The following is a 15,405-nucleotide window of genomic DNA, read 5'->3' as shown; positions in this document are numbered from 1 at the left end:
TCTGGCTTAGCCACATTGTTTTTTTTTCATTGTTCCAGTATTCTCTTGGAAGGCAGCTGTGCTCACCACTATACCACCAGCGCTGCACGCCAGTGTTGACACTGTCCTTTTCGCTTTTCCTTCCCCTACCTTCCTAGCCTCCTTTTCTAATTGTCATACTTTTCTTATTGCTTCTTAACTAAAGCACCCCATCCTTTTTTTTTTCTTTTTCATTTCATTCAGAATATGGGTATAAACCACATAATGATGTTTACTTTATAAGTTTAGGAATTATAATATCTCAGCACGTTGAGACAAATACTTATATGAATTATTTACAGCATACACATGTTGTAGGTATAATCCTATCTTAGCACCTCCTGATCTATATATGAGCAATTCAAATTTTTGTGTAACACTGTGAGAAACCTTGTTGGAAGACAAATACTTTCATCTGATTTTTGTCTGAATGCAGCTGGGAACAAAATTTACACATTTGGCAAACATCTTCCTATAAAAGGAAATCACTTGTGTTTGGCAAAGACTCTCGTGCGTTGCAAGCTCTTATCTGACAAACCAGCTTTGATTTCACGTGAACTGTGCCTTGCCAACACTTTAGTGTGGAGGTACTCTCCTTTTCTTCAGTAGGTTTACTTATGCAAGTATCTACATTTTTGCTTCATGAACTCTGAGGACATTGAACTGTAAAATTAAACCACATTTCCTCATTTGAATTGCTAAACTTCCTCTTCTGGACTTTCCAGTGATGAACTACTGGGAGAAGAGTCAGAATGAATAAGCAAAGAAGCTATTGACTACTTCTTTTTTAAAAGGGTGTGTCTAAACCATGAGCAACTAATCCGGGGAGGATGGGTTAATAGTGTGTGGTGAGACACTGGTGTCTGGATTTCCAACATTGCCAAATTTGTCTAATTCAGATGTTTTTGAGATGAGAACCGTGAACTTATTAACTACAGGATTATTTTAAGACTGCAGTTATTACTATGTAACAGATCCACAAAGGCATTATTTTTATTATTTTTCAACTCTATCATGATTACATTATAAGTTGGTCCTAGTTATGTTATTTAATGAATATTGTTTAATATATAATACAAATATGTGATTCAGTGATTCTCAACCCTGGCTGCACATTAGAATCAGATGGGGAGTTTAAACACACACATACCAGAGACGGGGCTCCTCACCAGCCCAATAAAGTCAGGATAGTTCGGGTAGGGCTTGGGCATCCATGTTCTTTTAAAAGCTCCCCTAATCAGGGGCACCTGGGTGGCTCAGTTGGTTAAGCTTCTGACTTCAGCCCAGATCAGGATTTCGTGGTCTGTGGGTTCGGGCTCTACGTCAGGCTCTGTGCTGACAGCTCAGATTCTTTGTCTTTCTCTCTCTCTCTGCCCTTCCCGTGCTCATGCTCTGTCTTTCTGTCACTCAAAAATAAATAAACATTTAAAAAATTATTTTTAATAAAAAAATAAAAGCTCCCCTAATCATTCTAACCCAAAGCCAGAGTTGAGAACCACCAATTTAATGGAACAAGCATATATCATTTGTTTTAATCTGTATGGGGATTTTTAAAAATTGTTTAGTGTTTTGAAAATAGATGTGCTTTTGCAAGTAAATTGAATTTTCTTAGCGAGATTTCTTGTAAAGGAGTTTCTTATCTTAGCTGAAACCTTTTAAGTGTACTTTGGAGAGGGTCTCTCCCAGCATCCTTATAATCTTGAAAGAAAAAAAAGTACTTCTCAAAATATTGACACATTACATTCCAGAAGTTTTGAGTCCTGTGCAGGATGAAAAAAAAAAAAAAAAAAAAAACTCCCTGAAATTCTCTTTAGATGTCTACAAAATCTACCTTAAAGGATTTTTTTGGTAATTATCCATTTGCCTATTGTAAGCATGATACAGGAAACTTAGTTTATTCTGTTTACCTTTTTTCTGAGTTTGAGATTAGTCTGTGCCACTTTTTTGATACATTGGCCAAGTATCTGAACCTCATTGAAATTCAAATGTTTCATTAGTACAGTGGGCCTGTAAAAGCTGACACAGTGTGGATGAGCTAAAAATAACTCAGTAAATTGTAAAGTGCTATTTATCGGTGAGCTATTGAATCATACTATTCTCCTAAGAAGACTAGGTGATTATCCTTATTTTTAAATCAGTGGGAAGTGAGTCTGACAGCTCATTATACATTGAAAAGTGGATGTGCCCACGTTAAAACAAAAACAGCACTTCGCCCCCTGCCTTTACCTTGCTCTTAGAAGATCCAGGCATCTTCTTCCTGTGAGGGATGGGGAAGAGAGATGCCAGGATGATTCCTACATTTTCTACAAAACCTGCTCTTTGTCTTTTGAAATGTTTCCCACCTCCAGTTCCAGTACAAGGCTCCAGGTCACCAATTATCCTGTTTTGTTTTGTTTTTCTTTTTAAATCAGGAATACAAACTGAAGTTTGCTCTGAGTTGGAGAATGTTTGTCATATGTCTTGTCTGAATATTGAAACTTGTCATGATCAACATAATTTAACATCTAAAACACTATTCATGTGTGGGGAAAAAGTCAAGTTGAAGCAATTTTGTGGAAATTAGGGAAATATGTATTTCTCTCCAATTAATGATAATTATCAAAGCTGTATCTACTAATGTTTAAATCCCTTAATTGTAGGGGCGCCTGGGTGGCTCAGTTGGTTAAGTGTCCTCCTTCGGCTCAGGTCATGATCTCACAGTTCATTTAGGCTCTGTACTGACAGCTCAGAGCCTGGAGCCTGCTTTGGATTTGCCTCTCTCTCTCTCTCTGCCCTCCCCTGCTCACACCCTGTCTCTCTCTCTCTCTCTCAAAAAAATAAATAAACATTAAAAAAATTTTTTTAATCCCTTAATTGTAGAATTGAGAGGAATATACTAAAATTTTGACCAAAATATGATGGTCAGTTAAGTTACAAGTTAAATGTTTTGTATAAAGGACCTTTCTATCTTTCATCAAAATATGGCTTTCATGCAGAAAAGTACACAGATCATAAGTGTACAGCTCAGTTAATATTCACAAAATGAAACAGACCCTTGTAACTAGCACTCAGAGCAGGAAAGAGAACATTAATAGAACCACAAAGGTCTCACATGCTCCTTTCCAGCAATCACTCAACTAGCACCATACGTTCATTTTGCCTGTTTTCGAAACTTGTATATAAATTAAATCATATAGTTTGAACCTTTCTTGGGAGGGGGCAGGATCTTGGCTTCTTTTGCTCAGTTATTTATGCTGTACATCATAGCAAGTTATTATGACTGTTGTACAATAGGCCATTGTTTGGGTATCCTACAATTTATTCATTCTTTGCCTGATGGATATTTTGGGTTTCCAGCTTGGGCTATTATGAACCATAGTGCTATAGAAATTACATGTGTCATTTGCTGAAATAAGTGTATATTTCCATTGCGATATATGTACAAGTACAGTTGCTGAGCCATGTATGTTGGGCTTCAGTAGCTACTGCCAGTTTTCCAATATATATTCCTGTTAGCAGTGTATGACATTTCACTTGCTTCACATTTCTTGCCATCCCCTAATATGAAAACATAATTAGTTAAGGACTAGTATTGTAATCTTTAGGATAAGTAGTAATACTAAAAGATTGTATAACAAATTGATAAGTAGGAGAATGAAATGAGTTTTTTGATTAATCCAGAAGAAGGCAAGAAAAAACAATTGAGTCGTATAGAAAATAAATAGTAATATCGTTGATACAAACCCAATGTATCAGTGATTAAATGTAAATGGACCACATACTCTAAAGGATGTTACTTGTAAGACATATCTTAGGTGTAAGGACACAGGAAGATTCATAATAAAAGGATAAAAAATGTTATGTAAGCCCTAATCAGAAGACAGCTGACGTTGCTATACTGTAATCAAAGTAAACTTTAAAAGCAAAAAGAATGTATTCATGATAAAGGGCATTTTATGGTGAAAAAAGGGATTAACTAGTCCAGCTCCTGGTTAAAAAGCTATGTGTGATTTTTCAGGCACAACCGTATGCAATTGCAAAAGCTTAGGGATGCCTGGGTGGCTCCGTTGGTTAAGCATCCAATTCTGGATTTCAGCATCGGGCTGTGTGCTGATAGCGCAGAGCCTGCTTGGAATTCTCTCTCTCTCTCTCTCTCTCTCTCTCTCTCTCTCTCTCTCCCCCCCCCCCCCCTCCTTCTCCCTCTCCTTGTCCCTCTCCCTCTCTCTCTCTCTGTGTGTTTCTCACCCTGCCCCCCCCCAAATAAATAAAGAAAGAAGCTTTACCTGGCAGCCCTCATGGGGGGAAAGCTGCCCCTGCCCCCCAACCAGACTTGGTGCATAGCCAGTGCACTGCAGTTCTCCAAGGGAGTTGCAGTCGACTCAGGCCCCCTCTGGGTGGCCATCATCTTATCCATAGCTTCATTCTCAGCTGGGGTGCCTTCATTCAGAGGCCTCTTTATCAGGAGCTATCAACACAGACCTTCTTTAGGTACCTCTGCTGAAACCACCCCAGGAAAAGGAGGGGAACCTTGAAGATACTCTTTCTCCACACTGACTCAGTATTTGTCCATGTTAGCTCTTCTCCCTCTCTCTGCCCTGAGAACCCTGGGGTTCACAACACTGCAGGAGCCTTTTGTTGAGGGCTCCTTCAGCAGTGAGAGATTCCCCACCTCTCTACTGATCTACCTGACCCTCCATCACATGTCATTCCATGGGAGAAAATAAACTGAGAAGTTGATGCTTTCTCTGGTATAGACTCTTCCTTATACTATCATAGCCAGTGAGAAAAGACTTGACTATTACTTGCTTTTTATCTTGTTGCTTTCATCTGATAACTCTGCTGAGTTCCTAAATGTTAATCCACCAGGAAGCTATAACAGCACTAAATTTTTATACCTCTAATAACATAGTTTCAAAATACATAAAGCACAAACTAATAGCTACTTAAAATGTATTGAAGTATAACATACAGAAAAGTATTTAGGTTAAGAGTGTACAGCTCAGTGAGTTATTGCTAAGCGAGTATATCAGTATACCCAACACATATTGCATTACCAGCACCTCAGAAGTCTCCCTTAAGATACCTCCCAATCACTAGACCTTTCCTCTTCCCTAAAGGTCACTAAGTAGATTAGTTTTGCCTATTTTTAAACTCTATATAACAGAATCATCAGTATGTACTCTTTTGTGTTTGGGTTTTCACTAATATTTGTTAGATATGTTTTTAAACATTCCCTGTTAAATATTAACTTGCTATTATTATCATTTTAGGTGTTTTAGAAAATAATTATGAGAGCTTACGTATACTAAATGTTGAAAGAAATGGAAATGTTATTTATACCTATAAGGTATGTATGCTTTTTTATTGTGGTATGATATGCATGACATAGAATTTACTATTTTAACCATTTATGTTTTTTCACAGAATTTTATGCTATATCTTACTGAGGGGTAAGAATAAGTGCTGGCATTTAACTTTTAACGTGACTTTTATTTTATGAGATTAAACAAACTAATTGAAATTGAGTCTTAGGAAATATTTTTTTTAAACAAAAATTACACACAATATCTGACCCAGCACTCAAATTTTTTGAATAAATCAAGTTCCATTCTTCAGAGGAACAAATGCTAAGTGAAAGACGTTTAAACCTAATTAATATGTAAAGTTTTGATCTTTGAAACATATTAAATATGATTATATAATCTGTTTAGGTATCATCTGTTTTGAGGCATTATTTAACATGTTTTCAATGTTCAGTGTTATCAGGAATGAAAATTTAACTTTACTGATTACTATAGTAGGGAAACGTGAAAGAATAATTTTACTGGCCAGTTTGCTTTGCGTAGATGTATTACTGTTTTTTGTTTGCTTGCTTTTTGTTTTGTTTTTTTTTTTTGCTTAAAAATTATTTTAAGTTGGGGCACCTGACTGAACCAGTCAGTGGAGCATGCAACTCTTGATCTCAGGGTTGTGAATTCGAGCCCCATGTTGGGTGTAGAGACTACTTAAAAATAAAATCTTTAAAAAAAAAATAGTTATTTTAAGTTGTGTCCGTAAGTATGCTGCATTTAAGGAAACTGTATGATTCAAAAAGTTTTATTTATAGGAATATCATAGACTTGTTTTAGCCACTCCCAATCTCTATCATATATATTATATTAAATAAAAGGAAGTATAAAAAGATTCACTCCTTTACTATGCTCTGTCCTACTAGCCAGGGTCCCCCCAGTCTGGGTCCCCCAGACTCACCAAACTACACTCTTCATTCATTTCACTCTTTGAGCCCCTATTACTAGTTGAAACAGGTTTGGTCCCTTTCTGACATGCTACCTTTAGAGTGCTAATTGCTAATATTGATTGAATTATTGCAGGCTTAAGACTAACAACATCCTAACTTCCTGAACGATGGTATATAATAAATATCTGGTTAATTTTTTTAAGGACAATAAGGGAAATGTCTTCTTTGGATTATATGACTGCCAGACCAGACAAAATGAGGTAAAAATTACTATAATTCATAGATAACTCATTAGTTACTTTATTGTTTTTAGAGATTTTTACTTCTTTCTGCCTCCTTTTTCTAGATACATATTCTCATTTCATTTTCTAAAAAATTTTTTTGCCTCCTCCCTTTTACCATCTCTTGGACCATTATCTTGAAAAATGAATGAATGAATGAATGAATGAATGAAGTGCAAGAACTCCTGGACCAAAACATTACCTGAGGTTTCTTAGTCCTTTGAGATTTAAGCAAAATTGGCTCAAATCAATTATCCAATATTCCATAGGAATGTAGGAAGTCCAATGCCTTCCTGAGATTTGTGTGTGTGCTCTCACAAGTTTAGGATCTCATATTGACCTCTGGCTCTGTGTTCTTCTCCTTAACCTTCACTTCTCTTACTTCTTAAACATCCAGGTATAGAACGCAGCCTCCTTTTCTTAATTTTTCCCCAAACCACCCACCTAGAGCAATGGTTGACGTGACAGGCTTACCTAACTCTCGGTGTAAATACAATGGGGTCCCTTTGTGCCTATGTAAAAGCAACTTACAAATATTAAGGGACCAGGAAGTCTAGAAATGTACCCTGGCACAGAAGGTTCCCTAAACATACTATTACCTGAAAAAAGCAAATTGCCAGAATAATACATTTCATTTATGTTTAAAAAAACTTTCAAGAAAGTATGCAATACATATGCATAAACATATATTCATTTAAAAAGATCTGCAAGCCTAGCGAGTAAATAAAAACATGTTTCCTTTTGGAAGGTAGTTCGTACTGGGTGAGCCTAGCAGGGAGCTTTGACTTTTTATTTGATGGTGTCTGTGTGTTTTAAACACTGAGACTATACTCATGTTATTTTATAATTAAAAAGGTAAAACACTAAAAATTAAGTGTGTACAACCATAATTCTTCTTACTTATAACTTAGAATCCCTCAGAGCAAGAGTCAAAAGAGACCAAAATGTCTGAAATGAATTGAGAGCCTTCTTATTCACTCAAAGTCCACTTTTTCTAATCAAGCGTTTAGTGACTTCTCAACATTTTTCAACTTCTGGCCATAGGATTTTAGTGTATTCTTGGTACTTTTTGTATCTATAGGTACTAATTACTTTCCTAGTACTCCTGCCATGTGTTGTTTCTGTTAGCCTGTTCTCTCCTGAGGTCTAAGACTCTTGATCTTTTCTTACCTTCTCAGTGTATTGTAAGAGAGTTTGCCTAATATAACTACAATTGTCTTTATTTCCTAAATCTGCATGTCATATCCTCCTCCTGTATGACCATTTTCATTTTCTTTAATATTTAATAAGGAAATGGAATCTTGCTTGTTCAAACAGCAAGAAAATTTTTTAAAAAATAAAGATTAAATAAAAACAGAAGATTATTTTGCCAAGGCTCTGAATATGAGAGTCTTAGAGGAGATGCACTTGTGATTGTGTCTTAGCCACAGTTAATGATATCATAGTTAGGCAATTTGGTTAAAACTTTACTTGTCTCAATGATTATAAGAGCTGACATATGAATGCTTATTATGGGTGGCAGACATTATAATAAGTGCTTTGAATGGATCATCTCACTTGATCCTTCTAAGGATTTCATGAAATAGGTATTATGATTTTTATTTTACTGATAGAGATTGTCCAAAGTCACACAGCTAGTAAGTGGCACAGTCAGAATTTGATCCTGTGTTTAACCTGGCTCCAAGGTTTAAACTCTTAACCACTTGGCCATGTTGCCTCATGGTTAAGCTTCAGTGCCAACTCTGGTCTATGATTGCAGACATTTTCTTAAAAAATAATCTGAGGGGCACCTGGGTGGCTCAGTCAGTTAAGCGTCCGACTTTGTCTCAGGTCATGATCTCGCGGTCTGTGAGTTTGAGCCCTGCATCAGGCTCTGTGCTGACAGCTCAGAGCCTAGAGCCTGCCTGGGATTCTGTGTCTCTCTCCCTCCCTACCTTTCCCCCTCTTTCACTCTGTCCCTCTCTGTCTCTCAAAAATAAATAAAAAGTTAAAAAAAAAATAATCTGAAGCATCTCAGTATGGATAAACTGCTTCATTGATGGTTCTTTAATAAAAGGTCTTGCCACCATGATACTTGTTTCAGAGCTAAATGGGAATTTGAATTCTATAATTGTTATTTAACACAAAACTCCAAATTAAAAAATAATTTTGTTTTAACAGCATCTCTATACATTTGAAAAAGACTTGCACGTTGTCAGCTGTTCTGTCAATAGTGATAGAACTTTGCTTGGTAAGTTGGACTCTTTTATTGCTACATGTCAAGAACTAAACTACATTTGTTGAGTTTCAAAGTATTGGACTTTTGCTATATTTGACTATTCTATAACAATGATTTTCTGGGAGGAGATGCTCCTGGGAGATTAATTTTGAAATAAAAAATCTGTGGAATCCACCTACAAAAAAAAGAAAAAAAAAAGACTTCATTCTGCATTACCTTTATCATCCACTGACAGATTTTTTGAGCCTTCACTTATTTCAGGTCTAAAATGGTAAACTTTAACCAGCCACTGCATGGATCACTTGCTAATGGATTATTTTTTTCTTTTTCCATTAGCTGCGAGTTTAGTTCATTCTACTAAAGAAGGAAGAAAGAATGAGCTTCAACCAGGTATGACATAGTTTTTAGTGTCTATTGAAAGATGAAGATTTATTAACTAAGTCAAATTTCAAACATCTTTACAAATAGCTTTATCTCAGAATGAAAAGGCAAAGGTCATAAAAATGTTTTTTTATTTTTTTCAAGAGAACAAGAAAGTACAGAAAATAATGTAACAGTGAATAGTAGAAGTATTAAAAAGGCATTTAGTACCTGCAGACTAAATAAACACTGAGGACACACTAGAATCCTATGGTTCAGAAGCTGGTGTTAAATGGCTGGGCTTTTAAAGGGTTGATATTCCTTCAAGAATGCATTTTTGTTCTTAACATCTGGTGAACTATTGAGCAGTACATAATACACTATGAGTAGTCCACCAATTCTAAATAAAAATTCCCATTTGCCAAGGTCACTTTGTAGTTTATTATCTATGTGATACTCCCCCCTTCTTTTTAACATTATGTGTCATCCATCTGTCCAGAACTCAACAAAGAAGTGCCTGCAGTGGGTCAGGCACTGTGTTTGATGCTGGGAATGCAATGTTATGCAAGAGAGGTGTGGCATTTGCCATGGTGAGCTATAGAGACTAATGGTGGGTGGAGTGCCCCCTGGGGCATGGGTCTCAACTTCAAAGGACGGCAGTAATCCCTGTGGGAGCAGCTTTTCAATTTATCAAGAGAAGTATGGACATTTATGTAAAATTTTAATTTAATCAAAAAATTTTAACGTTTATTCATGTTTGAGAGACAGAGCATGAGCAGGGGAGGGGCAGAGAGAGAGGGAGACACAGAACCTGAAGCAGGCTTCAGGCTCTGAGCTGTCAGCACAGAGCCAGACGCAGGGCTCCAATTCATGAACCGTGAGATCATGACCTGAGCCAAAGTTGAACATTTAACTGACTGAGCCATCCAGGTGCCCCTAAAATTTTATTTTAAATTTTGGCTCAAATATTTTTTAAAAATTCTGCTCAGGCAGTGATAACCACCTGTGGCTGATGTAGCCCATGGACTTACCACCATTTTTTAATCTCTGGTCAAGTTCTCATTTCAGTCCCTTACTATTCCCATCCTGCAGCGCTTCCCATCTGTTGTGTTTATTCAGGGCTTAAGCTCCTTTTGTTAGCATAGTTCCCACTCAGATGTATTCTTCTGTGGTTGTATGTGATGGAAAAACTTCTTGCACCTTCCTTCCCCGTGGGGCTTATGAGGCAGTCCTGGGTTCCCACAGAGTCAGCTTAGAGGGTCAAGGGAAGCAGAGTCAAGTCTGGATGGGATCTTCTCAGGGACCTTGGCACAGAGATTATGGGAGATGCTGCTGGGCAGGAGGCTCACCTGGAAACCTCATCATCTATATGATGATCTATACAATCCTTACCTTCCCTCCTGCCGTGTTACACGGAGAACCACAACAGCCACCTTCCCTCTTGAGTGCCATGTCCCCCTCTTCACATCCTCTGCTCCTCTTAGAATGAAGTGCAATGCTCACTTCAGAACTGATGGAACTGGACTAGTTTAAGTGAAATAGGATCTAAGACATTGGTGTCCTGACCCTAAAACAAGGGCATATGACCTCAATCTCCTTTACTTAAGAAGAGAAAGGCCTCGTCTCTTGTGCTTCTCCCAGTCACAAGCCTGGGCATCTCTACACATCCTTGGATTAGCTCCCTGTGCCTCCCTGTTCTTTTTGGCCCCTATTCCTATTTGCCTCTGGAATTCTTTATTATGCTGGTAAACCAGTAGAACCTATATTCTTCACCTGATGTTTACCATCTGTGCTTGATTGTCATTGAGAACAGTGGCGATTATGTACATTACAAAATGCACTTTCAGACCAACTTTACTGTAAATTTTATTAAATTAAATCCTATTCAGATATGCTTACTCTTAAAGTTTGGTGCACTTCTGGTGAGATCATCTGATTGCATCTTTAAAAATACTAAAATGAACGTTGTTAGTTATCATATTGGCTACCTCATGCTTTATATCTTCTCAGCTCACCTTTCATGCCAGCTGCCATGGTAAGAACCAGCTCCTCGCAAACGTAATTTGACAGACAGTGCCTTAACTCTGCTGCTCTACCTGCTTCTTGCTTTGTGCCCAGAGCCCTTGGGCACATGCTACCCCTTTGCTACCTACATGCGTGCCACCTGGAAGCATGGCTGGAAAGGATTCCCAGTATCATAAGCCATGACCAACCAGGGGCCAAGGAGCTGAAGGATAAATACTCTTTTTTCCATCCCTTAAGTGGATCATTCTGAGGGCACGCTGCATGCAGCTCAAATCCCACAGTGGTCACAAATTGGATTGGGTTCCTTACAGTGGTAGACTCTTCTTCCTGTTTCATGCTGCCCACTCCCTCATGCCAGCCCTCAGGGCTAAAGTGATCCTGGCCCCTGAGATTATTTCTTGTCTTGGTTTGGGTTTTCCCCCCAAAGTAGAGTCTGAGGCAAGTATTTGAATGAAATTAGTTTATTTGAGGGATGATGCTAGGAAATACTATTAGAAGAGTATTTAAGCGGAGATCTGAAAGAAGGGAGGGAGCAAGCACATCGTGTGGGGAAAGCACATTTCTGGCTGTGACCACAGCCAGCACAAAGGTCCTGAGGCCAGAGTGTACTTGATGGATTTGCTGATCAAGGACAGTGAGGAGGTTAAAAGGGGAGAAAAAAAAAAAGGATAGTGGGGTCAGTGAGGCTGAAGGAAAAGGGGCAAATCAGTAGGAACTAAGGCCAGAGGAAAACGGGGCCAAAGTACAGACAGATCATGGAGACCCTTATGAGATCTTCGTTCAGTTAAGAGTTTAGAAATGATATGACCAGAAAGCACTGTAGAATCTATTATAATGTTTTGCCCTTTGAACAGTTATTTTGGAAAGCCTTATTTTATTTGTCCATGAATGACCTGATAAGCCATTCAATTATAAAATGTGGTTTGCCTGGAGGTGTTGTTTAACACTCTGTTGCTTATGGGATTTTTCCATTGTAAGTGAGACAAACTGTCATGTCTTTCCTATGAACAATACAGGGTTCTTTGGTCCACATATTTTACAGCACAGTTTTTATCAATAGTGCTTCTCTTGTTGGCTGTGGCCATGGCAGAGTTAATGTTTTGTTTGGAAAAGAGGGAAAAAAGAGATGCCTGGCAGTCAGTAGAACATGTGACTTCTGATCTCAGGGTCATGAATTCAAGGCCCATGTTGGGTCAAGCTTACTTGGAAAAAAAAAAAGAAGAAGAAGAAGAAGATAGGGAGCCTGAGTGGCTCAGGTGGTTGAGCTTCTGACTTTGGCTCAGGTCATGATCTCACCGTTCATGGGTTTGAGCCCCGCATCGGGCTTTGTGCCATCAGCTCAGAGCCTGGAGCCTGCTTCAGATTCTGTCTCTCTCTCTCTCTCTCTCTTTCTCTTTCTCTGACCCTTCCCCACTCACACTCTGTGTGTGTCTCTCTCAAAAATAAACAAACATTAAAAAAATAATAAATAAAAAAGATTTAGGGAAAGAAAAGAATTAAAGGGCCTAGCTCCCCCCTTCACCCTCCCCTGTGGAATTGCATTTGCCCCAAGGCACAGTAGATTCCCCCTGGGCAGCTATTGGGGTGTCCACATGTGTTGGCCACTGAGACTCTCCTGGGGTCCCCTGCGTCATTATAGATAATTGAGTGCTGTGGATGTTCCCTGGTGCTGTGCTTTGGTTCAAGAGCTCCAGTAACCAGAGCTGCTTCAGAACCATGCCCTACTGCCTTTACCAACCTTGTCAGTCTTTAAAGTTTGGTGCACCTCTAGTGAAGTTAAATGATCACATCTTTTAAAATACTAGAATTTTCACAGAATGTGTCTTCACCAGGTTCTTTTGCCCACTCTATCCTCCCCATGCCATGCCTATCCCTATGCTTTTATTTTTTTTTTCAATTTTTGTTCAATTTATTTAAGCTAAAAAGACAGAACTTATTTCTCCCATTCTCCACCCCAACCCCCCACCTCTTGTAACTGCTAATTTGTCCTCTGTATCTATGCGCATGTTTCTTTTTCTCTCTTTCCAAGAGTCCACACATAACAGATACCATACAGTGTCTTTTTCTGACTGATTTCACTTAACACAACGCCCTCAAGGTCCATCCAAGTTGTCACTTTTGATCTTGCTGTCTCTACTTTCTGTGATATCTACATCCTGCCTGGATCCGTCTTGCCCTTCAGTGATGCCCTCCCAGTCTCCCCTGAGATCGGTATTCTCTAACTTCTTAAGACAACTGTAAGTACTTCATGGAATCATGGGATTTCATGACTGAAAGTGATTGTGGAAATGATCTGATTCTGTAGTTTGTTTGTTTTTTTTTAATAGCAAGTCTCTAAAGCCTTGGAAAGCTTCATCCTTTCTAGTTGACACTAGAGCTGATGTCTCTAGAATCCTGATCCAGAGTGCATCATATCACACCATGAAAGCACATGGTGTGTTATTGAGAGAAATTCCTTTTCCACGATTACTCTTATGATTATGCTGATTATATTAGTTAAGTGTCTGGGCTGCCCTAAAGAAGGGAAAGATTCGTGTAGGAAGATAGTTTCTGTCCTTGAAAATCCTCCCATTTTAAAATCAAGTGAATTTAGCTGATAGCTGGTTATCAAATTCACTGCCAAAAAATCCAAATGTGAGGTGATTCTTTACTTTTGCAATGAGTAGGATCCTCTACATGTCCCCTTAAAAGGTGGGATTTTTTTGTTCCCCAAATTGGAATATATAGACTTTTAGGACAAGAGATAAAATAGCCAAATGGCAACTTATACTACTTTATTTACTTAGTTATACATACTTCGTATAAAATAATAAGAAAAATGGGTTTTTTTCTCATTGTCACATTTCACAAAACATTTCTATTTTTCTTAAGTATCGTTGGCACCAATGTTTTTCTTATTCCTAGAACCCCCTTTTTTTTTTCTTTTTGAGTGATCAAGCAGATTCCCAAAGCTCCTGACCTTTACCTTTGTCCCAGTTATTAGAAGTATAGTTCTTTCGAACTGGTGTATGATCGTCTCACTGGGATTTTTGTTTGTTTTGTTTTTTATATATTTATTTATTCTTGAGTGAGAGAGTGCGAGCAAGGGAGGGGCAGAGAGAGAGGGACACACAGAATCTGAAGCAGGCTTCAGGCTCTGTGCTGCACAGAGCCCAATGTGGGGTTCGAACCCACAAGCCATGAGATCATGACCTGAGCCGCAGTCGGACGCCCAACCGACTAAGCCACCCAGGTGCCGCAGTGTCACTGGAATTTTTATCCCAAGCTGTAAGTACCATTGACCAAACAGTATTTGATTTTCATTTGTTCTGTCCTTGTATATTTCAGATCCCACATAATAACTCACTGTCTTGCTTTCTCAGTAATCTTTAAAAAGCATGTTTACAGAGATATCCAGTCCTTGCAATTGTGAGGCCATATCCCAGGAATTGTTTTACATTCTTTGCCTTAAAAAAAAAATGTTTACTTACTTATTTTTGAGAGAGAAAGAGCGGGAGTGGGAGAGGGGCAGAGAGAGAGAGGGTGAGAGAAAATTACAAGCAGGCCCTGGGCTGTCAGTGCAGAGCCCGTCACGGGGCTTGATCCCCAGGAACCGTGAGATCATGACCTGAACCGAAATCAAGAGTCAGACACTTAACCTAGCCAACTGAGCCACCCAGGCGCCCTACCTGAGACTTTTTGGGTTTTGGGGTTTTTTTTTTGGTTTGTTTTTTTGTTTTTGTTGTTGTTGTTTTTCCTAAGCAATGCTATCAGGTTAGTTACTTAAATAGTGAAAACTGGCACTGATTCAATTCCAGGTTGCTGTGCTGTCTCCAAATTGTATATTATTTTTCAAAATAAAGTTATTGAAAAAGCATCAGAGAATAGTTAAGTCTTTATAAGAACTCAGATATAAGACAACTCCTTCTTCTCTGAGGTTTAGTCTTAGGGGAGGGGAACTTTTGGCCTAAATGTAGATATCTGTGGTAATCCCATTGTAGCCTGTGTCCAAGGACTTCCCTTTTAATTGCTATCTTTTAGGACATTTGATACAATGTGACACTGAGGAAGTAAGTGGGTCTTTATCAGGGCAGTTCCAGTACCTTTCCCAAGGGAAGCCAAGCCCCTGTCCTCTTAATAGGCACTCTCAACTGTAACATGTTCATGCTTCAGAAATATCTTTACATTTTCATACACAAGCAGTATTTGCCAGTGTGCTGCAGAATTGGAGTTATAGAGAATTGAGTTGTGTTTGCTTAGACTTAGAAACTCAGAGGGCCTATGAAGCTGTGCCAAGTGGCTGAGGA

At 38.5% G+C, this 15,405-nt stretch overlaps 1 protein-coding gene across 7 annotated transcripts in view; it reads left to right on the top strand.

Annotated features, from left to right (window-relative positions):
- Positions 1 to 15,405, top strand: part of LOC122487795 (gamma-secretase activating protein) — a 90,850-nt gene that overhangs the window by 5,341 nt on the left and 70,104 nt on the right. For all 7 annotated transcript variants that reach the window (XR_006298471.1, XR_006298470.1, XM_043588680.1 and 4 more), the window contains exons 2-5: positions 5,268 to 5,344; positions 6,439 to 6,495; positions 8,677 to 8,746; positions 9,071 to 9,124. Coding sequence is in view for 5 of the 7 variants with exons in the window: in XM_043588680.1 (XP_043444615.1) it covers positions 5,268 to 5,344; positions 6,439 to 6,495; positions 8,677 to 8,746; positions 9,071 to 9,124 (258 nt within the window). In the remaining 2 variants the exon portion in view is untranslated. The remainder of the gene's footprint in view (positions 1 to 5,267; positions 5,345 to 6,438; positions 6,496 to 8,676; positions 8,747 to 9,070; positions 9,125 to 15,405) is intronic.

This window comes from Prionailurus bengalensis, chromosome A2 (genome assembly GCF_016509475.1).
Source record: "Prionailurus bengalensis isolate Pbe53 chromosome A2, Fcat_Pben_1.1_paternal_pri, whole genome shotgun sequence".
In the NCBI taxonomy this organism is placed as follows: domain Eukaryota; kingdom Metazoa; phylum Chordata; class Mammalia; order Carnivora; family Felidae; genus Prionailurus; species Prionailurus bengalensis.
Note: the sequence above shows the minus strand (reverse complement) of the source record. Positions and strands in the feature narration are given on the sequence as shown.